The sequence below is a fragment of the Oryctolagus cuniculus genome, chromosome 11 (genome assembly GCF_051225735.1).
Source record: "Oryctolagus cuniculus isolate XC-2025 breed Fujian yellow rabbit chromosome 11, ASM5122573v1, whole genome shotgun sequence".
NCBI lineage: Eukaryota > Metazoa > Chordata > Mammalia > Lagomorpha > Leporidae > Oryctolagus > Oryctolagus cuniculus.
The window spans coordinates 106,551,403-106,575,272 of NC_142877.1; the positions used below are offsets into that span (position 1 = coordinate 106,551,403).

At 48.2% G+C, this 23,870-nt stretch overlaps 1 protein-coding gene across 1 annotated transcript in view; it reads left to right on the forward strand.

Annotated features, from left to right (window-relative positions):
- STAB2 (stabilin 2) overlaps positions 1-23,870 on the forward strand; it is a 211,070-nt gene that overhangs the window by 80,299 nt on the left and 106,901 nt on the right. Inside the window, exons 22-25 of the mRNA XM_051845830.3 lie at positions 922-1,033; positions 4,769-4,949; positions 6,821-6,914; positions 8,042-8,200. Coding sequence (XP_051701790.3) covers positions 922-1,033; positions 4,769-4,949; positions 6,821-6,914; positions 8,042-8,200 — 546 coding nt within the window. The remainder of the gene's footprint in view (positions 1-921; positions 1,034-4,768; positions 4,950-6,820; positions 6,915-8,041; positions 8,201-23,870) is intronic.

Genomic DNA, 23,870 nt, shown 5'->3' on the forward strand with positions numbered 1-23,870 from the left:
GCCTATTGTGGGCATTGGGAGTGAACCAACAAATGGGAGATCTCTGTCTCTTTGCTTTCCAAATAAAGAAATATTTATTGCTTTAAAAAGAAAAAGAAATAGACCAGTTACTGAAAACCAAAACCAGAAGATCTCTGCAATACAAAGAATCTTGGTCTGAGGCCGGGGCCAGGGCCAGGGAGGCCCAGCGACTGTGCTCTCCTGCTGCCAGGGCAGACCTTGGGCACCTCCCTCAAGGCTTTCTGAACCTCACTGTCCTGTGTAAGAAGTGAGAGCTGGCCTGCATTCATCTCCAAGGTCCCATATATGTTCCCCAATAATTGCTTTAAAAATCTGCAAAACCAAGTGAAATATAAAGGCCAAACACTTGCAAGTAAACATAGCTGTGATTCTTATAGGGAAATCATAGGTCTGGCTTTGAATAAACCCATATCTATAATAGGGCTTTTCAAGAGGAAAGGAAAACCCTACAACCTAGAGTAAGGGGCACCATGTGGATGAGAACAGCCAATAACAATGCCTGTGGCCAAGCGGCTGGAGAGGCAGCCGTGCCCAACTCTGCTGCCCACCGATCCACAGAAATCTGGCCTTGCTGTCGCTGGGGAGGTGAAGGCAGATCTGATTCCCGCACTGCACTTCAGAGTTGCAGAGTGTGTGAGAAAGTAGAGACGAAGGTCAGGCTCTCACTGTGCAGGTCCCTGTCTCATCACTGCCACCCCAGTGGGTCTCCCTTGAGTGATCTTCCTTCTAGTTCTAAATCCTGGTTCCAGGTGCCCAAGTTCCTCCCCGTCCAGCATCCCGCTTGGTACCAAGACGAGGCCACTTCTCACAAGGAGACTCCAAGGGTCCTTTCAAGTGGGCTTGGGTCTGAGCCCTGGACTCTGTGCTGCCATGTGTCCAACAGCCTGCCTTTGCTCCCAGTGTGCAGATGGCCTCGATGGCAACGGGACATGCATCTGCGAGGACGGCTTCCAAGGCTCCCGCTGTCAGTTCTGCTCCGATCCCCAGAAATATGGACCTCGTTGTGACCAAAGTAAGTGGCACCTCCAGAGCATCCTTCCCCCCCCCCCGATCCTTCTCACACCACAGTCGCCAAGGACACTGGCCCAGCATCTGTGACCCCGCTGCACAGGGGACACCATCCTCACCTGCTGCTCTCAGCCATAGCTGAGGCCAGATGGCTCTGTCCCACCCGCAGAGTTGCTGATTCAGGCTGCCCAGGGTGGGCCTGAGAATTTGCATTTCTGATGAGTTCCCTGAAGGTGCAAATACTGCTGGTCCTGGAACCACACTTTGAAAGCCTCCCTCTGCAGGTGTCTCCACCTACCTACAGTGAGCGTGGGTTCTAAATCAAGAATTGGACACGCACTCTACATCTTAAGTGGTCCTCTCCCATCAGCTCCTGCATTTGTAAGATGCGTGACCTTGGACAAGTTGCTGTACTTCTCTAGACGAGTTGCTTTATCTGTAATATAGGAATGGCACAATAGCAACTGCTTTGTAAGGTTAATACAAGTTACAGATGGAAAGCACTGGCCTTAGAACAATGCCCCAACACATAGTGTGTGCCACAAAAATGCTATCATCGTTATTTATTATTGCTGTTGGTCTCATTCTAAGTGCAATGACATGATACCAAGAAGCTTGTAGACCTGAAAGTTCCCCAATGGCAGCGTTTTAAAAATACCATTATATAACCTTTGAAAAGTGCATTATGTTCTCTTATTTATGTATTAATTTCGGAGGCAGAGTTAGAGAGTGGGAGAGACACAGAGATCTTCCAACTACTGGCTCACTCCTGAAATGATCACAACAGCTGGGGCTGGGCCAGGCTGAAGCCAGGAGCCTGGGACTCCATCCAGGTCTCCCACGTGGGTGCAGGGCCCAAGCACTTAGGGCATCCTCTGCTGATTTCCCAGGTGCAGATAGCTGGGTCCGAAATGGAGCAGCCAGGACTCGAACTGGTGCCCGTATGAGATACCAGCAACTTAGGCAGCATCTTAACCTGCTGAGCTACAATGTCAGCCCCCGCTTTATATTCTTTGGAATGACCTCCTGTATGTATTTAAACATGTATTTTTAGATATATATTCCGAAGCTAAAATTAAAACTTAGCAATAGAGTAAAATGCATGGCTTGGAGTTTGCTGGGGAGTCAGACCACCTGGAGATAAATCCCCACTCTGCAATTCCCTGGCTTAGAAAAAGTTGCCTGTTTCTCCATCTAGAAGGTGAGAATGACAGCTGTCCTCCAGGGAAGGGGGGATGGTTGCTTCGCCCCTGCCACCAGCACAATCCACAGGCGCTCAACTCCCTTGTGTGGAAGGACACGGTGCTCCCGTACAACCTGTACACTCCTCCCTTTGACCTCTAGTCATCGCTACATCTTTATAATACCTAATACAATGTGAATGCTCAATAAGTTCTTGGTGTGCTGTATCATTTATGGAGTAATGACCAAAAATGCCCATACATGTACAGTATAGATGCAATGTTTTCTTTTTTTTGGATGGTTTTGATCCATGGTTGATCAAATCCCAGAAGGCAAATCCACCTTTATGGGGGGCTGACTGTACCTGCCCCAGAGCTTGTTGACAGGATTTAGTTAGATTATAATCTGGGGTTTGTAGGTGGCAAGTCCTCAATAAGAAAGCCACTCCTGGGCCAGCACCACGGCTCACTAGGCTAATCCTCCGCCTTGCGGCGCCGGCACACCAGGTTCTAGTCCCGGTTGGGGTGCCGGATTCTGTCCCAGTTGCCCCTCTTCCAGGCCAGCTCTGTGCTGTGGCCCTGGAGTGCAGTGGAGGATGGCCCAAGTGCTTGGGCTCTGCACCCCATGGGAGACCAGGAAAAGCACCTGGCTCCTGGCTCCTGCCATCAGATCAGCGCGGTGCGCCAGCTGCAGCGTGCCGCCCATGGCGGCCATTGGAGGGTGAACCAACAGCAAAAGGAAGACCTTTCTCTCTGTCTCTCTCTCTCACTGTCCACTCTGCCTGTCAAAAAAAAAAAAAAAGAAAGAAAGAAAGAAAGCCACTCCTCACTGTCACTACTGACTTCACACACTTGTCACAAACAATCTCTTACCTTGTTTCATCCTCACAGGGACCTCCCAAGACAGACAGGAAACCAGGGTGCAGCAGGGGCAGGGCTGCTGAATTCTGTTCTGCTGTTCTTTTATGCCAAATGATATTTCTTATGGGGCAGGTGTTTGGCCTGGCATTTAAGACACACACATCTGAGAGCCTGGGTTCAATTCCCAACTTTCTGCTAATAAAGCCTCCAGAGGCAGCAGGTATGGCTCAAGTGCTTGGGCCCTGCCACCCACGTGGAAGGCATGGGTTGAATTTTCCTGGCTCCTGGTTCCAGCCAGGTCCAAGCCCTAGTTCCAGCCATGTGGACATTTGGGAAATGAACCAGCCAATGGGAGCTCACACACTCTCAGTATCTCTTGTCTCTTTAGCCACCCTCACCCACACCCCTAATAAATAAATTTGGAAAACGCAACATCCCCGAGACAAAAAGAAAACTTTATTCCAGGGCTTGATGGTGCTCACATTCTATGCCCAAGCTATGGGTAAGGATGTTGTTGGGCTTCTGGCTCGAATGTCTTTTGTCCCAGATCTGTGACTGCCCAAGATCTCACAGCAGTGTCTTGTCTTTGCAAATTCTGCCTTGACCTACTCACAATGTTGTGAAAACCCTTTATGTTCAATCCAGTGGTGGTCTTCCACCGCTGGCATTGTGGTGTAGCAGGTTAAGCTGCTACCTACAACACTAGCATCCCATATGAGCATTGGTTCAAGTCCCAACTGCTCTACTTCAAATCCAGCTCCCTGCTAATGCACCTGGGAAAGCAGTGGGTCTGCCTTCTCTGTCCTGGGCATTGGGGTCAACCACCCACACCAGTTCCTCTCCTGTTATCAGTCCCTTCTGGAGCAACCCCAGAGTCCTTCCTTTCTGATCGTATTTCAGCCCCCAAACCCTTGCCATACTCCTTTGCGGGCCTCTGTGCCATCCTTCCAGTCCCATAGGCTGTTACAGCTACTACACACCCAGAAGCAGGAGCAAGTCCAGAAGCAGTTCATGATGCTGTTGGGGATGGGGAAATGCCAGTTAATATAATGATCTATTGTCTTGATACGTAGCTGCTAACAGAACTGGACTTTGAAGGCCCTGGTTCAGGTCCCTGCTTGGGAACTTGACAGCAAATCGGGCAATTAGCTCCACCTCCCTGGGCCTCAGTTTCCTCACCTGGAAAATGGGTGTTAGGAAAGTCTCTACCTCCTGAGACCACTGATTATTAAGGAGGTGGTGGCCTGTGAATGGCTGACCCAGTGCCTTGAATGAAGCCAGGGCCCCAAACACCGGCCATTGGTTATCAGTGTGAAGACAAAGAACAAACATGTGAGCCACACTCCAGGCCATGCCAGCATGAGGAATAGCTTGTATTTGTTTCAGAATGTCTTCATGGACAGGTAAACTCTCAACCACAAAGTGCTAGAGCATTGGGTCCCTTGGCCTGTTTCACACATCTCGGCCTCCCTGTGGCCTCCACTGTGGCCCCCACACATGCATACGCAGCTCCCTGAGACCAAGCCCTTCTCTTCCAGGGTGGGACAGGCCCATGGAGAAAACCTCAAGACCCTAAGCAGCAGCAGCCTGAGCCACACCATGGCTTTGCTGTTACTGATGTGAGGCAGGGGTGACTGGAGGCAGCCCGTGCTGGGCTGTTTCCCCGGCCCTGCATGGCCCTCTTGCTTGTCTTTCAGAATGCCTGTGTGCTCACGGAACGTGCGATAACAGGATCGACAGCGATGGGTCCTGCCTCTCAGGCACGTGCAGGGACGGCTCCACCGGGAAGTTCTGTGACAAGCAGCCCTCAGCCTGCGGGCCTTACGTGCAGTTCTGTCACATCCACGCCACCTGTGAATACAGCAATGGGACAGCCAGGTAGGTCTGCCAGGGGAAGGCCTGCAGCAGTCCACAGCTCACAGAGAGCCTTCGCAGAGCCAGGCCACTTCCAGACCCCGTCACTGCCAGGAGCGGGCGATATAGCCTCCGTGGAAAGCAGCTCGGCCTGAGCAGGGTTCAATGAGCAGCACCCCCTGCCTTGACCTTCCCGTGACTTTGGGCAAGCGACACCGTGACTTTGGGCAAGTGATATAGCCCATGGGGCTACCATGAGGAGGATGACCCCTGCCTAGCAGGGCAGCGATGAAGATCAGAACCCAATGGGAAAGCACCCGGCACCAGCCATGCCCCGTCCCGGGTATTCCAGCACGGAAGCCATCCTTGTCATCCTCACACCTGCGACAGAAAGGCAGATTGCCTGCCAGCTTCCAGCTTTCCAACCTCTGAAAGCACCCTCACTCCCCAAGGCTGGGGTAGCCACTCCCCTGCTTAAGGTCTCACCCAGGGAGTTGTGTCTTTAGTGGGTGGGTTGCTGTGGTTGCTATGACACTGCCTCTCAACTGCAGTGGGTCTGGGAGAAGATGCCCAGGACCCCTGCCTCTTCGGGAATACCTGCTCAAAGGCACAGACCACCCAAAATGCCCTGGCACACGCAGAGAAGCATCCTCCTAAGGAATTTGCATCAACATGTGTCCATTAGGCTCAAATTGCATGTTATCAAAACTACCCTTGACTCCTCTTAACTCACCCAGAAATACTGAACCCATGAACCCCTGCCTTCATTTGAACACCAGATAAGTACATAGCTCCTTCAAGACATGTTGATGCATGAAATTTGTTTTATTTTTTAAAGATTTATTTATTTGAAAGAGATAGAAGGGGAGAGAGAGATCGATTTTCCATCCACTGCTTCATGCTCCAATGGCTGCCATGGCTGTGACTGAGCCAGGCCAAAGCCAGGAGCCTGCAAATTCTTCCCTGTCTCCTACTTGGGTGCATGGACCCAAGGACTTGGGCCATCTTCTGCAGCTTTTCCAGGCCCATTAGCAAGGAGCTGGATAGGAAGTGGAACAGCCAGGATTTGAACTGGCTCCTATATGGGATCCAACACTGCAGACAGATGCTTAACCTTCTACGCCACAGTGCTGGCCCCAGTACTTTTTATTTTAGTGAAGCACATATGACTGAACTTGTGGTTGGATGTGGGGGTAGGACGCAGCCACACAGCATCTGTCACAGCATGCTGAATACATGTTGGTTCAACAAATAGGTGAAAGAATGGCCCACATTTTATGGTCAAAGTATCACCAGGGGACATATTGAGAGGAGTATGTAAAATGAGAGAAAACCACGTTTCTAAAAACAACTTACGGAATGAAGCACCTGGGGATCTTGTGTTTTGGGGTGGGAATGGGTCTGAGGGGACGGAGAAGTCTCCCCTCACTGTCATTTTCAAGTATCTAAAGAGTTGTCACCCAGAAGAGAGAGTAGAGCTGCTCGCTCTCTGCTGAGCCAGTTAATAACCAGCTTTCAGCAGAAAGAATTATAGAGTCAGGCTCTGGTCCAACAAGATGCAGGTGCTCTGCCTGCCACTCCATGGGCACTTGCTCATTGAATCCTCGCCACAACCTTATCATGTGGGAGCTGGAAGACACACTTTTCACATGGGGAAGCCATTGTTAAGGGATTCTGGTGGGGTCACACAACTGCTGAGAGGTGGGCCTGGATCCCCACCCTGATGTCCTGGCTGCAGAAGCACCCCTACCACCTTTGAACACTGGCCCCTCCCACCATCAGGGCGCTTGTCAAGTCCCCTGGCCATGACCTGGCCCGTCTCTGGCTGGCTGGTCCTCTTCTAAGGAGGTGGCACTTGTGTGTGTGTGGCTGATTTTGTACACTCTCCTTTGCAGCTGTGTGTGCAAAGCTGGCTACGAAGGGGATGGAATCCTCTGTTCAGAGATGGACCCCTGCATGGGATTAACCCCAGGAGGCTGCAGCCCTAATGTGAGTGTTGGTCTTTATTTCCAGACTGCCTGGTGTTTTTGAGGAAATCCTGGGCGAAGACATTCCGCAAGTAGTGTCTGATCACTTTCCATAGGGGTGAAGCACTTGTGTTGGAATCTAATTTTAGAGGCAGCTGCCAGGTGCTTCCCTTGAGCCCCAGCTTCCTAAATCCGGAGAGGCAGGGGACTCTGTGCTCTTAAAAACAGGGTCAGACCTGGACAATGGAGACCAGCGATAACTCTCCATCCCAACTTGACAGCTACAGGAGACTTTAACATACCCAATGTTGTTTGCTCCTCCCACCAACCCGATGAAGTAGAAACTGTTAACCCATTTTACTGACTAGGAAACAGAGACGTTCACTGACTTGTCCTGCATTCTGTTGTCACTAGGAATATCGTCAACCACTGTTTTCCACTTATATCTTTCAAAGATTCCCAGCACCACCTGAGCCTCCTTCTCTTCATTCCTTCCCTGCCTCCTCTCTTGCCTCTTAAAACACCTTGTCCACCCCCAGCCAGAACAGCATGACGTGAATCAGATCATGTTTCTTTCGGGCTTAAACCCCTTTAGGAGCTTTGTCTGGCTCTCAGAGTAAAATCCAGACACACGTGTCCCGTCCCAGCCCACCAGACTCCTCTGGGGCAAGTCCCACCCCAGTCTCATCCCAACGACGTACCTTGTGCCTCTTGCTCGCCTTCCTACCCTGTGCTTCAGCCTCCTGGTGTGGTCCTCCCAGGCCTGGAAGTCGATCTGGTGCTGAGGAGCTACAGTGTTAACCTTGTAGTGAAGAGACCTGAGTTCCTGCCTCTTCATAGCTGTGTGATCTTGAACAACCCCTGCTCCTTCTCTGTAAAATAGATCTATAAGAATTATCCTCCCCAAGATCATTGTTTATACTTGCAAAACAAAAGTAGTACCTGGCTTTTTAAATAAGAGTGATGCATGTGGAAGTAGTCAGTAGCTGGACAGCTCCAAGCAATTTTGCTCTTTAAGTGATCAATCTTTTCATTGATCTCCATGCATTTGTATGTTTCCACAATGCACTTCTGGAAATCCTCTTGGGTTTGTTAATTATGTGGCTGGACTGAGGTGTCAGGGTTTTGCTTTTTCTTCTTCTCCTGCAGGCAGAATGCATCAAAACCGGCACAGGGACACACGCCTGTGTGTGCCAGCAGGGGTGGACAGGGAATGGAAGAGACTGCTGGGAGATCAACAATTGCCTGCTACCTGGTGCAGGTGGCTGCCACGACAATGCGACCTGTCTGTATGTAGGCCCCGGGCAGGTAGGTGGATGTGTGGAGAGTAAAGAGGAAGCAGGGTTTTGCAGTGACTGTTCTAGTCCTACTTCCAGTACCAGGCTTTGATTAGAACTTACTGCAGTTTTCTAATCAACTGTGACAGTGAGAATGGGCTAAGTGTCACAGCAATCTGTGACAAGCTACTATTAACCATCTTCTAGGAGGAGGAAATTGAAGCACTGAGAGGCTAAGCTGCTCACATCATGGAAAACAAATCACTGTGTGAGATTTGCACCCAATCGCTCTCGCTCCAGAGCTGTCCCCTTAGTCTACACTCCGGGCCATACTCTATGAGGGTCTTCAAAATGTTCGTGGAAAATGAACATTATGAAAGAAAAATTGTGAATTTCAAAAACTTTTGCACCAAAATAAGCGTATCTTTTATTCCCATTTTCCACAAATGTTTTGAAGTCCCTTGGATATCTTGCAGTGCACTACAGCTTGTGAGCCACTTCCACCTGCCCTCACTGAATGGAGACCACGGCAGAGAAGGCTGCTGCCTGGGAAGCGATCAGCTCCAGAGGAAGGGATGCCAATGGCACAGGACTATGGCCATGGGAAAGAGGAGATGATTGATAGGGACCCCACCCCCACCAGTCCCACCTGCTCATACCTCTCCCCAGAAGGATGACTAGCAGGTGTATTTTATGAATTTGAAAGACCAGAAGACATGGAAGATGAGAATCAGGATTTGAAGTCAACCCCCATCTCTTGAATCTTATTTCTCACTTTTATGCATTAAGGCTGACCTTTTTAAAATATGGTCTAAAGTATTGTCTGCTCTTTTGTGGTTCTTGCCATGATGGTGGGTACTGCCTATGGTTAGGTCTCACCTTGCTCACCATGAACCTCTCAGGCTTCCCTCCCAGGCCTTTTGGTTCTTGGACCTCTCATTTCTGTGCATATGTGATTATCAGAGAGACACAGCGCTTGCATGGAAGTTAATGGGACACTAAAGCCCACCTGGTACCTCCCTTTCTTTCATGGGGGCTTCACCCAGATGGAGATCAGGCCTCCTCAAGGATGTCAGGGCGTGAGGTCTCCAGGCCCTCCCCCTGCAGGTGCAGAACCACTGCCATTCTTTCCTCCTCTGCTCCTTCCGCATCAAGGGACTGAGCACATGCCTCGTGGGGCCCGAGCAGGCCGGCCTTGTGCAGCTGTCATTAGATGCCTAGGCTGGGATGGCCAAGAGTGCCGGGGCTTCTCAGGGACTCTTAGTAACCAAAGCAGGGCATCTATCTGGAAACCTATCCCAGGAGATCCCCCATGATATGTTCTAGGATAGTGAATGTGACCAGGAGAAAGCATCTAAACGGATGGGACTGCTACTAAAAACTTAGGGGAGGCAGAAGCACGTTTGATGTATGTTTCTATACAGCTGGGAGTTAATTGTTTTAATAGACTAGAGGGTGTTGCTCAGGGAGTGACAGCTGGTGATGAGACAGGGCTTGGACAAAGAGTGGTTATCTGTATCAGGGAAAAATCTTCTGGTTACAGCAAAAAATCCAATTCTTGTACACAGTGGGTTGTGGTAAACGGTGCAGGCACAATGGAAAACAATCTGGCAGTTCCCACAAAAAAGTGAAAAATAAAATTATCCTATGATCTGGCATACTGAACGTGTAGATGCTTCAAAAAGTTCATGGAAATGGAATTAAAATACTTTTAATATTTTTTTATTTGAAAGGCAGAGTTACAGAGGGAGAAAGAGATATCTTCATCTGCTGATTCACTCCACAAATGGCCAAAATGGCTGCGGGTGAACCAGGCCAAAGCCAGCAGCCAGGAACTTTTTCAGGATCTCCCATGCAGGTGCAGAGACCCAAGCACTGGCCATCTTCTATTACTTTCCCAGGTGCATTTGCAGGAAGCTGGATCAAAATCAGAGCAGCTGAGACTTTAACTGGCACTGATATGGGGTGCCAGTGTTGCAGGTGGCAGCTTAACCCACTATGCCACAGCACTAGCCCCTGAATTTCAAATTGTTGCATCAAAATAAACTTACCTTTTAATTCCGTCTCTTAACGAGCATTTTGAAGTATACTTGAATACCAAAAAGAATGGAAAGCAGGGACTCAAACATGTACACATATAAGTGCAAAGCAGTGTGATTCACAATAATCAAAAGGAAGCAACCTAAGTACCCATCAGTAGCTGCATGGATAAACAAGATGTGGTCAGTCGGTACAACAGAGTATTAGTCATCCTTAGAAAGGAAGGAAATCCTGACACATGATACAACACCAATGAACTTGAAGATGTTATGCTAAGTGAAAGAAGATGGTCACAGGACAAATACTGTGTAACTCCTATGAGATCCAAAAGGAGTCAAATTCATGAAAACAAAGTGGCATGGGGTGGAGAGAGGAAGGAGGAGTTATTGTTTGTCGGGTTTTAAGATGCTCCCCATTTCTTTTTTTTTCTTTTTTTTTTTTTTTTTTTTTTTTTTTTTTTTGACAGGCAGAGTGGACAGTGAGAGAGAGAGACAGAGAGAAAGGTCTTCCTTTGCCGTTGGTTCACCCTCCAATGGCCACCGCGGCCGGCACACTGCAGCCGGCGCACCGCGCTGATGCAAAGGCAGGAGCCAGGTGCTTCTCCTGGTCTCTCATGGGGTGCAGGGCCCAAGCACTTGGGCCATCCTCCACTGCCTTCCCAGGCCACAGCAGAGAGCTGGCCTGGAAGAGGGGCAACCAGGACAGAATCCGGCACCCCAACCGGGACTAGAACCTGGTGTGCCGGCACGCAAGGTGGAGGATTAGCCTAGTGAGCCGTGGCACCAGCTGCTCCCCATTTCTTAAAGTTCCCATAACCTGTAGTACAGATTCTAGAAATCAGTACCATGGCCTGGGTACAGAATGCAGTGATAAGCTCAGGCTTTATCATTCCCTGTGCTGGAGTGCAGGGATCTGCCATGTTTCACTATAGAGACTAGGAGAGGGAGTGCTGGTGTCCAAGGCCAAATGGAGAGAGAACAGAAGTATATGTATCCATTCAGTCCCTCATTTGTACATTTCCTAGTGTCTTTTCTGGTTCAATCACTGGGTACCATGTGAAGACAGAAGATTACCATGGCCAGGGCCTCAGCCAGCCCTAGAGAAACATGGTCTTATTCAGGGTGACACACAGACATATGAGGGTGCTTCAAAAAGTTCAGGGGGCCAGACATTTGGCATAGTGGTTATGACACTGCTTGGGATGCCCACGTGCCATACCAGAGTGCTGGGGTTCAAGTCCCGGCTCCTCTCCTGATTCCAGCTTCCTGCCATTGCACACCCTGAGAAGTGGCAGGTGATGGTTCAAGTGAATGAGTCCCTGGCATAAGTGTGGGAGACCTGAATCAAGTTCCTGGATTGTGGCTTCAGCCTGGCCCAGCCTCAGGAGTTGCATGTACTGGAGGAATGAACCAGCATTCATTCTCTCTCTCTCTCTCTCTCTCTCCATATGTATAGATATAGATATAGATATATATCTGCCTTTCAAACATAATTTTAAAGTCATAGAAAAATGGGACTAAAAGATAAGTTTGTTTTGGTATTAAAAAAATAAAATCCATATATATAAGGAGGTCTTCAAAAAGTTATGGAAAATACACATTATGAAAAATCCATGCATGGATTTCAAAATTTTTTGCAGAAAAAAATGAACTTCTCCTTTATTTCCATTTTTTCATGGACCTTCAAGGTGTGTGTAACACAAGTGATCGGTGCTATAAGATTCATGTGCAGTTAGTCCCATGGTCTCTGTTCTACAGTATCCAGGGACTGGGTTTCTATTTATCCTTGTGATTTCTCTGACAGCAGAGCCTGCTTATGGGTCTGAGTAAATTAGCTATAAAATGTGGCCCCAGGAGTTCATGAAAAATCCTGAAAGAATGTGCTGTAGCCTTATGTCACCAAGTATTTTGTAAATGGTTGCATTAGCCTTTGACTCATTTTGGCTGCCAGACTGCATTTGAAAAAGAATGTCTGATGTCCATTAATTTAGTTTTCTGGGGCTGCCATAACAAAGCACCACACCCTGAGTGGCTTTGAATGACCCAACGGCACTGTCTCAGGGTTCTGGAGGCTGAGACCAAGCTCAGCAGGGCTGGCTCCTTCCAAGGGCTGTGGGGAGCAATCTGTTCCTGGCCTCTCTCCTAGTTCCCGCTGGTTTCCTGGCAGTCTGTGGGGTCCCTGGCTTGTGAACACCCCACCCTGATCGCTGCCTTCAATTTCACATGGCATTCTGTGCCCACATCTGTTACAAATCCCTCCTTTTCATAAGGACCTCCTCCATATGGGATTCTGGTCCACCATGCTCCAGTATAAACTCATCCTAACTTACCACCTAATAACCTCTTCCCAAAGAAGGTCACAGTCTGAAGTCCTGTGGGTCATGACTTTAACCCAGAAATCTGAGGGCGAGGGGACACAATGCAGCCTAGGCAATGAATGTCCCCTTTCTGCTCTGTCTTCCTTTCTGCACACAAGTTTGAAAAGCATCTTGATAGAGGAGATGGAGGAAGAACATCATCTCCTTGTGATGCTGTGCATGAAGCAGAATGGACCATGTCTGGGATTGCCCTCCATACACTGGCTTAAAAACTAGACATTCCACATAGGAACAAACCCTAATTATCATGAATGTTGCTTTAAAAAAAAAAAAGCAGGGACAAGCATTTAGCCTAGAGGTGAAGACATCTGTTAGGAGTGCTTTGATTGGATTCCTAGCTCAAACTCCTGACTCCAGTTTTCTGCTAAAACAGACCCTGGGAGGCAACAGCTGATGGCTTAAGTACTTGGGTCTCTGCCACCCACATAGAACAGCCAGATGGAATTCCTGGCTCCTAATTTCTGTCTGATTCATCCCTGTTGTTGCGACATTGGAGAGTGAACCAATGAATGGGAACGCTCATGAATGCTCTCAAATAAATAATAATTTTAAAAATTAAAAAGACAAACCATGTTTGGGCTGAAAAGGACAGGAGGTTGTCAGGATAGAAGACACATGGAGTTGTTGAAAGGTCACCACAAAACACACCAAACATCAGGGTAAGGTAAATGTTTATTGTCAGCCAACAAGGCTGCCTCTCCATGCGTAAGAGAAACTGCACCCTACACTAGAAGAATGGATCTTATATAGTTTAGTAGAAATGAGGGAGCGAGAACAGTAAATTCCATTGGATAGGGTGAGGGTAGCATGTATGATTGGGCTGTCCAGTCACCTGATCTCTAGTAAGTCAGGCTGGGCTTCTGAAATGGCACCCGAGGTGTAAGATGGTACCTCACATAAAACAGCACTAGTTTCACTAATATTCCCCTCTTTGTTTTTATAAAGCAAGTGTTGTATGGGAGGGGTGGAGGTACAGTAATCTGTCTTCTAGAGTAACTTCCTGCTGACATGGAACAAGAAGTTACTCTCTGCTGGCATGGGGTGATATCTTAAGCCCATAGTCTCTTAGGTGGGGAGTCCAGTAAATCCCTATAGCAGTATTTGGTTGATAGCCTGGTTGGTGAAGGCTCTGGTTCATTCCATTATCACCTCCTATAAGCACTTAAACAGGCACAGTAGTGTAAAAGCCAGGGTAAGAATAGCAGCCAATGGTTTTAGGAGTGGCATTAACCAAGTGGTGAGGGAACTCCATAGGGAGGAAGAGAGGAGAGACTCCCTGGACTTTAGGGCTATTTAATAGATGTGGCAATTTGTTGGAGTCTTTTAACATTTTGTTCTACCTGACCCAATTGATTAACATAATAGTAACATTGTTCTCCCAGAAAAACACAAGTTCCCCCTTTGTCAGTTGTTATAAGGTCTAGAGCTTGTGTATTTTGTAGCACTACATAAGCTAGGGAGTTGACCCAATTTTGAAGGCCCGAACTGCATCTGCCAAAGTTTCAATGGATCTGGTGACCTCCTCTTGTAGTTGTTGGAGTTGTTCTTGAAACCAGTTAATAGACATAACATTATTGCCTAGAGCAGTTCCTGGGATCACCACCAAAGGGAGGGAGGCTGCAAACCTGATTTGGAATCAGTCTTGGTTGGACCAAGACTGGGAGAAAGATTGTACATCTCTTGAGGGTAGAGGGGTTAGTCTGTGAAAGAAACTGAGTAGTCATATAAAGTGAGGTGGGGGAAAAGGATCACCAATACAGATGAGAGATGGACTGGGCATAGAACTGGTGATACAAGTGTATAGGGTCTGATTACAGAGGAATGAAGCCCCAGGTGGGCTAGAGAAGGAAACAGTGGAAGTGATGGTTATATTGATAGCACAGGTAAGGTCATTGGGTTGTTTTGTCATTTTGGTGGTCCAACACATTGTATATTGTCCTCTAGAATGTAGGGGAAGGTGACCAATGATTTTTTTTGAGGATTGGGGTACAGGAGTTTGTAGAAGCAGAAATATTAGTGAGTAGGGTAGCTGCGATGGGAGGTTCCTGAAGGGGAGTGCATTGTTGTTGGTGAAGGGCCGAGGGTAAAGTATAATTGGATAATTGGTAAAGTAGGGTGAGAGATTGGTGAGTTGTAGCCATGTTAAGGGGGATTTGGGTTAATTAGTTGGGACAAGCATTTAAAGGACTCCTTTAAAATATCGACCACCATATCTATGTGGGCTGTCGGAAGCTGGGTGTAAACCCTAATAATTTTTATGGCTCCATGGGGATCTTGCATGCTAGAACCTGTATATAAGGTGACAGGTCCATCAACTCCATCTTGCCAAACCTGAACGTGTAGCGGTAGATTATAGTAAAAGTTAAAAGGGGTTGGACCTGATATTCTGTTTTTGCCAGTGACATCCAACTTACAGTATTTTCATCTAGGGGTAGGACCTTAGAGAACTGTTTCCCCAGGAGGCCATACCCGGGGTCAACATAGCAGTATTTATAGGGCCATGATGAGCAACCTTTCCAGTAAGCACCATTACATGATCCTGTGTTGTCCTTAGTGAGGCAGAGATAAAATGGTTCTCTTGCAAACCCACATAAAGAATGTCTAGTCTAACAGCTGTGTGAGCAGATCTGAGCAAAATCAAAGTATAGAGTAATAGGGCCTGTACAGCCCTTGATGGGGCAGAAGGTGGAGTAATTTAGCAGGAGTGAAAGTGGTGTAAATCTGGAATTGCCATGTGTAATCTGTTCTTGGGGTGAGTGCAAATGTAGGACAGACACAAAAGAGCAGGGGGATGAGATTATTGGGAAATTCAGCATGATGTACAGAAGAGGGAGCAAGACTATAAGAGAAGGTGTGGAAAAGTGTAGATCTCAAAGGGAGTGAGGGTTCCCTGGAGGTGTAAATCTTTAATATCTGAAAGGAGCTGGGAAGGATGGATTGACAAGGATTGTGTTTGGTACTCCTCCCACAGGAGCTGTAGGAAGAGTTGGTAATGGCGTAAGAGGGAATCGGTACTTACCAAGCGATGGAAATGGCAGGTTGCCAGGTGGTCACTCTTTCTCAGAGGCAGGTTCATTAAGTGCCAGAGGGTTCAAGTCTTCGGGTACCATTGGTAGCGGAACTTGAGTCATGGTAAACTTGGCTATGAGTGGCCCTGTGGGAACATTAAGGGTAGGGGGAACATTTAAGGTGGGTGAAGTGGACCCAATGGGGGATTCCCTGTAACTTTGCTGCTATAGGAGTAGTGAGAATCACCCGGTAAGGCCCAGTCAATTTGGCCTGAAGTTTAGTGGGAGCAGGGGGTGAGGAGGGGTGTGAAGAGGACAGGAGGACTTCGTCTAACACTGTAATAGGAGGGAAACTGTCTGAGGTGGTTGGACCTGGAGCCAGGAGGTAGGCATCTGTATATTTCCATAACTCTTCCTGGAGATATCGGAGGAGAAGCAAAAGTAAATGGGGTGACAGGAGTGGGAGATTGAGAGTTTATAGTCAGAGGAACCAAGGGATGTCCATACATCAGTTCAAAAGGCAAAATATTGAGAGTTTTTTTTTTTTTTTTTGGGAAAGGCCCTCGTACAGAGCAGGGCCAATGGGAGTAGTTTAGTCCAGTTCAAGTGAAGCTCAAGGGAGAGCTTGGCCAGAGTACTTTTAGTGTACAATTTGCCCTTTTCACTTTTCCTGAGGATTGGGGATGGTAAAGGATGTGGAAATGCCAGGGGATGTAAGTGCCTTGGTAAGTAGTTGAGTTAACTGTGATGTAAATTCAGGACCATTGTCTGACTGGAGAGAGCTGGGGACTCCAAAGTAGGGAATAGTCTCTTGAAGTAAGATTTTGGAAACTGTTAGTGCCCATTTGTTAGTAGCTGGGAAGGCCTTGACCCACCCTGAGAAGGTATCTACCATTTCCAAGAGATATTGAAAGTGCTGTACTCTAGGTATATGGGTGAAGTCAATCTGCCAGAGGCCAGGTGTCCTCTGGCCTGAAAGGAGGGGAAGGGTGGAGGGCAGAGATTAGAGTTTGGGTTTTTGTTTTAACATATAGAACAAGAATAGGTGAGTTGTTGGTGATATTTGGTATCTTCTGGTGAGAGGGGAAGAGATTATTAAACAATAATAAAGAAGGAGTATGGGAATGAAACAAATGGTGGAGACAGAAGAAGATAGCCTGAGTGGAGGGCTGTTGGGATAGTTGGTCTTGTGGACAGTTTGTCAAAATAGCAGATGAAGCAGAGAACAAGATAGAGGAAAAGGAAGACAGTGCCACCTGAAAGGCCGCCTGGTCTGCTCTGTTATTAGCGGCAGTGATGGCAGAGGTATCAGTCTTATGAGCCTCACAGTGAACAGGTCTGATTTGTGTTGGAAGATGGGCTGCCTCCAGGAGAGGGGTTATAAAAGTAGCTTTGGAGATGGTTGTCTACTTAGTGGTAAGAAGGCCCCTTTCTTTCCAAATTGCTGAGTGGGATAGGAGGATGTGAAACACATATTTTGAGTCCGTTTAAACAGTGATAGTTCAATTTTTTGCCAGTATAGAGGTGTGAGCTAGACCATAGAGTTCAGCCTGTTGATTAGTAGTATTGAAAGGGAGTGGTTCTGCCTCACCTATACTGGTGGTAGATCACACAAAAAAATGGAGCTACCATCTGTGAACCAGACTAGAGTAGGGTTAACAAGGGGACCCTCTTGGATGTTTGAGGAATGACGTAGTATGTGTTTGATAGTCTCAATGCAGGAGTGAATAGGAGCCATGTCATCTGGAGGGGGAGGGGGATGGAGAAGAAGAGTAGCTAGGTTAAGGAGAGGACAATGTTTAAAAGTGAGGGTCTTCAATTAGTGCCACCTGCAGGTCCAGAATGCGAGGTGATGGGAGAGACTGGAGGCCCTTGTAAGTCAGGAGTTGTGATAGTGTGAGTAAAGAATGGTAAGCAGTGAACTGAAAGTGAGTTTTTTGACCCTTGTATGAGAACTACTGCTGAAGCTGACATCCATAAACAGAATGCCCAACCCTTGATGGTGAGGTCTAATGTTTTTGAGAGATAGGCTACAGGAGCAAAAGAGGGACCAACTTGATGGCCAAGAACTCCCAAGGATGTTCCTTGGTTTTCAGTGACATAAATGAGGTAGGGCTATGTGATGACGGGTAAATGTAAGGCAGGGGCCTGTTGAATAGCCTGTTGGAGCTTATGGTATTGGGAGGTGACTGGGACTATGAGAGGCTCTTCAAGGGATCCCTTGGTGGCTTCGTACAGTGGTCAGGCTAGAAGAGAGAAATTTGGAATCTATGAGCATAGGAATCCTGCCAGGCCTAGAAAGTAAAGAATTTCTTCTTTGGTAGAAGGATGTGGGAGGTTAGTTATGATGCACTTTCTGTCTACAGTGACAGCCTTGTAGGTGGGAGTGAGAAGTACACCAAGATAGGTCACCTCAGATAAGCAAAGTTGTGCCTTGGTGAAGATCACCTGGTAACCTTTGGCTTATAGGAAGTTGAGGAGAGTAGCAGTCTATTGTTGGTGACCTATTTTTGAGGGGCTGCAAAGGAGAGAGTCATTGACATCCTGGAGAAGAAAGGAGGAAGATAGGTCCAGGGCACCTAGATCATTGGCCAAGGTCTGACCAAACAGGGTGGGGCTATCCCAGAACCCCTGGGGGAGTACAGTCCAGGTCAATTGTTTGAAGACTTGGGTATCAGGATCAGTCCAGGTGGAAGCAAATATGTTCTTGTGTTAGGATGTAGAGGGATGGTAAAAAAAAAAAAAAAAAAACTTCCTTTAGATCCAGGACAGAGAAGTGAGATTTGGATGTAGAAATAGAGGAAAGGAGAATGAATGGATTGGGAACCACCAGACGTATGGGTACTACCATTGCATTAATGGAAGGGTCCACTAGGCTTTTTAACAGACAAATAGGGGTGTTTAATAGGGAGTTAGTCTTGTATAGCAGGCCCTGATGGAGGAGTTTGGAAATTATAGGGTTTAGGCCGGCACCACGGCTCACTAGGCTAATCCTCCGCCTTGCGGCGCCGGCACACCGGGTTCTAGTCCCGGTCGGGGCACCGGATTCTGTCCTGGTTGCCCCTCTTCTAGGCCAGCTCTCTGCTGTGGCCAGGGAGTGCAGTGGAGGATGGCCCAAGTGCTTGGGCCCTGCACCCCATGGGAGACCAGGAGAAGCACCTGGCTCCTGCCTTCGGATCAGCGCAGTGCGCCAGCCACACCACACCAGCCGCGGCGGCCATTGGAGGGTGAACCAAAGGCAAAGGAAGACCTTTCTCTCTGTCTCTCTCTCTCACTGTCCACTCTGCCTGTCAAAAAAAATTTTTAAAAGAAGAAATTATAGGGTTTAGATCTCAAAGCCTAGAAAGAGTTAGGGGGTATTGTGCTGGAAGGAAATGTGGAGGCATCTTATAACTCTATCTGGATGGGAGGATGGTGGGCTGCCACCATAGGATAACTGGTGTCCCATACCAGGGGTTGACAGTGGACAGGAGTCCTAAGGTAGGCAAGGTGGCGACTTCTTGAGAGAGAAGTAGTAAAAAGGGATGTGAAGATGTGCTGGAGGATGGGACCAATGGCCGGAGAGTGAAAACCACCTGAGCACCAAACTGATAGAGTATGTCTCTTCCCAAGAGGGTTACAGCATTGAGGTACAACCAGAAAAGAGTGGGAGAAGGGCGTTATGTTAATCATGCAGAGTAGGTTGAGTCTGTAGGGGTCTGTGAGGTTTTCCCTCCACCCTGACTGTGGAGGCTGAGGCAGCAGAGGTGAGTCCTGAATATTGGGTAAAGACCGAGAAGGTTGTCCCTGCATCAGTAAGAAAAGAAATTGGCCTACCTGCTACCCTCATAGTTACTCTGGGCTCCTGCAGAGTGATGGCCATAGACAGGCAGCAGGAGTCTAGGTTCCTTCAGTCCTCAGTGGCCAGCCCTAGAAGGTCAGGGAGAGGGAGAGGGAGAAGGAGATAGGTGGAATAGATGGCCTACTGACTAGCTGGACAAGAGGATAGTCCACCCCCAAGTGACCCTTCTGGCGACATTTAGGGCAAGGACCCAGTGGGTCTCTGAGGTTGGGACACATTCTGGCCCAGCTGCCCATTTGGCCACACTTGAAGCACAAACCCAGAGGATCCCTGTGGCCAGCAGGGTTACTGGTGGCAGCAAGTTGCTGGAAAGCCTTGGCCAGCATTTGGAATTTTGTCTTTGGGGCTCTCTCATCCCTCCCATTGTACTTCAAAGGCCACCTCTGGAGTTTCTGCCTGCAGAGGTAGTGGGCCCTTTTTGAGCTGCTTTGTCTTGATATCAAGGAAACTTTGAGCAAAGAAATGATTCATGACAAGGTTACAACTATTGGGGGACTCTGGATCTAGGTTGGTATATTGGAGGAAAGTCTGTGTGAGGCACTGTAAAAAGGCAGAAGGATTTTCTTTTTTATCTTCAATAACTTCTCCCAGTTTATCATTATTTGAAGCCTTTCTTGTGGATTTTTTGAGACTAGCTAATAAGTAGATAATGAAATGATTTCTGGCTGTTATGCCATCAGGAGAGTTGTAATTCCAATTGGGATCCTGTTCTGGGACCACATCTGCTCCTATGGGATGGGCAGGGTCATTTTTTTTAAAGATTTTATTTATTTATTTGAGAGATAAAGTTACAGACAACTAGAGGGAGAGACATAAGAAAAATCTTCTGCCTGCTGGTTCACTTCCCAGTTGGCCACAATGGCCGGAGCTGCGCCGACCGAAGCCTGGAGTCAGGAGCTTCTTCCAGGCCCCCACTCAAGTGCAGGGGCCCAAGGACTTGGGCCATCTTCTGATGCTTTCCCAGGCCATAGCAGAGAGCTGACTTGGAAGAGGAGCAGCCGGGACTAGAACTGCCCATATGGGATGCCGGCACCACAGGTGGTGGATTAACCTGCTGTGCCAGGGCGCCGGCCACAGGCAGGGTCATTTTGATGGGTCTCATCAGCATGGAGACAGGCCTGTTCCCAAATTCGCCTTTGCTCCTGCAGAAGGAGGGTGTTGGAGAAGATCATAAAGACATCACGAAAAGTTAGGTCCTATGACTGGATTAAATATTGAAACTCCTTGATGTATGACATTGGGATACAGGTGAAGGAGCCCAGTTTTTGTTTGATTTGTGAGACATCAGCAAGTGAAAAAGGAACATGGACCCTGACTGTGCCCTCTGCCCCCACAAATTCTTAGAGGGGTAACATGGAAGCAGGCCCGCTAGCTGCCATACAAGAGTGAGTGAGTGACTTGGGGACTGGGAACAGGATGGGGGGGGGGGGCCTCAAGGGTGTGAGGTGGCTGCGGCAAGGCAGGGACAGGATGTTGGCTTAGCAGAACTGGGGAGAGTGAAAGTTGCAGAGAGGATGGGGTTTGATAAGGCAGGGGGAGTGGAGATTAGTGGGGAGTAGAATGGATGTCATGCCCTGGAATTCCTGAGCAGGAGGGGGAAGTGTTGGTGAGATAGTGAAAGCCAGAGCAGATGGTGCCAGAGTGGGCAGTGGGTCTGGAGATTGATGAGTGGGAGGGGATTGTGTCAGGGTCTGAGCATGGAGGAGTTAAGCTAGTGCCTGTGGTGGACGGCAGTAAGGGCGGGGCACATCTGCAGGGTTGAACATAGAACAAAGGGGCTTTGGTTCTGGATATTTAGTGGGGACCTTGTGGCTAAGAGGACCTGAGCCAGGTAACACGAAGTGCAGAGAGAAGTTTAAGCCAAAGATAAAGTAAAGCCTGTACATAGAGAATCTCCTTCCATTTTCCTGAACACACATAGCAGTAGTAGAGATCCTGAATAATGTCAAGGTTGATCATGCCATTAAGCAGCCATTTGGACTGGTTGTTGAGGTCATACTTGGGCCACGTCTGATCACAAATAAAGATGAGGCTGTTGCATTTGAGGTCTGGAGCCAGTTCTGGAGGAACAAGATTATTTAGGAGAATCAGATGGAATGCGGGTTGAGGAAGCTCCCATCATGACCTGTAGAGGTCAGGCTGGCGGATAGCAGGTGTCCCCGAGATCACGTCAGTCCAACAAGGAGAGTAAGGGAACAGAGGGTGGGGGTCATCACCCACACTCACTGGAGCCCAGAGTGTAGAGTCCATAGGAAGGAAACGGGTTGAATCGTCACCCACACCCACTGTTTCCCAGGACACAAAGTCTGTAGAGGCACGAGGCCATAGGAGTTGTGGTGCCTGGTACCAGGACTTTGGGGGTAAAATCACGTAGAACCACAACCCATAGAAAGTTGCAATGAGACGATCCTCTGCCCACCCTGTCTTGCCTCATAAATTTTGAAGAGCCAGTGCGGATGGAGATCAGAGTGTTTGGTGGTGAAGAAGGAGCTCCAGGGTGGTTTTGTGGTTGGCAGGAATCCAGGATCCCGAAGCAGCTCAGATCTCCAAGGAGAGAGCAAGGTTGATGGGAGAGCCTAGATCCAAGTCACAGCACCAGTGAAAGGAAAAGCCACCCCAGAACACACCAAACACCAAACACGGAGTAAGGGAGAGGTTATTGTAGGCCAACAAGGCTGCCTCTCCATGCACAAGAGAAACAGCACTCCACACTAGAAGAATGGAGCTTATATAGTCCAGCAGAAATGAGGGAGTGAGAACAGTAAATTCCATTGGATAGGGTGAAGGCAACACATATGATTGGGCTATCCAGTCATCTGATCGCTGGTAAGTCAGGCCGGGCTTCTGAAATGCACCCGAGGCTTAAGGTGGCACCTCAGATAAGACGGCACTGGTGGCCGGCGCCGCGGCTCACTAGGCTAATCCTCCGCCTTGCGGTGCCGGCACCCCGGGGTTCTAGTCCCAGTCGGGGCGCCGGATTCTGTCCCGGTTGCCCCTCTTCCAGGCCAGCTCTCTGCTATGGCCCAGGAGTACAGTGGAGGATGGCCCAAGTGCTTGGGCCCTGCACCCCATGGGAGACCAGGAGAAGCACCTGGCTCCTGCCTTCGGATCAGCACGGTGCGCTGGCCACAGCGCGCTGGCCACGGCGGCCATTGGAGGGTGAACCAACGGCAAAGGAAGACCTTTCTCTCTGTCTCTCTTTCTCTCACTGTCCACTCTGCCTGTCAAAAAAATAAAAAAATAAAAGACGGCACTGGTTTCACCAACAGGTGTTACCCCAGAACAAGGTGAAGATTGCACAGCCTTGTCAGTGCAGTGTTGCTCTGCCATGTACAGCTCTGTAGGTGTGTCTTTGTAAACTGTGCACTCATGCAGGTATAAAAGACACAAAAGAATACCTAGCAGATGATCCTTGTACCTTTTTAGATTTAAAAAAATTCACAAAGAGAAATCCTATTTAATTCTTCCCACAACCTAATGGGTTGTTGTGTATCACCTCAGGGGTGAGATCAGTTCATGAATAACCCTCCTCTAATCAAACACTCGTGCTTTCCCTCCTCTGTTCCCTTATCCTGACGTTCACCCTCAGCATGAATGCCTTTCCCACCTCTCCTCTCCTCACCCATGGTCCAGCCACGCCCCGTGTCCCCTGTCCCGGAAGAACCTGCCCTGAGCAACCATGGTCCTTATGTGAGCACCTCGTGTGCCAGTTAATCCATAAAACTTGGACCAGCTCTTGTTTCCCAGTGTGTGTTTAGCTTGGATCTTTCTTAGTTGCTTGGATCTTTCTTAGTTACTTTTTTATTCTTTGTCTTTCTTGAAATTTGTTGCTGGTTCCGTAATAGTTCCAAAATAGTTGTCTTTTAATTAATCCATTGAAGGAATTACTCCTTTTTAAATTATATTTTCAAAATGCTTAAATTTAAGAAAACAAAAGTAGGAAAAATTAAAATCACAACACCCCCACATCACCATTCATTGTGGATATGTATTTCCTTCTTTTTAATTTCTGTTTCCTTTACATTGCTGTAATCAGCTGTACTTTTGTTGGTTCCTTGACTGCACTCAACACAGACATTTCAGTATTTGTCACAGTGGCAGCAGCAGCCGCTGGTTCCATGATTTAGTTTGTGCCAGCCTAGCCTATGGGGAACAGGGCCTGGAATACTGCCCACATCCCGCCTGGTATGGGCCTAAACCTCCCCAGAGGAAGGGGCACTTGTGTTGCATAAAGCTGCCATCTGCCTGTGGGTTGCTCCGGTGCAGGTGAAGCCTTAGTCAAATTCCCCCGCCCAGAGGTGGTGCCTTTTCCTAGCTGGACAAAGCGCTTTCTAGAATAGCAGTGGATTTGTGCCTGGCTCCCACCAAGTGGAAACCCCATGGCGCGCTTGGCCTTTGTTTTCTTAGAAAGATCAGCTTTTCCGAAGTCATGTGT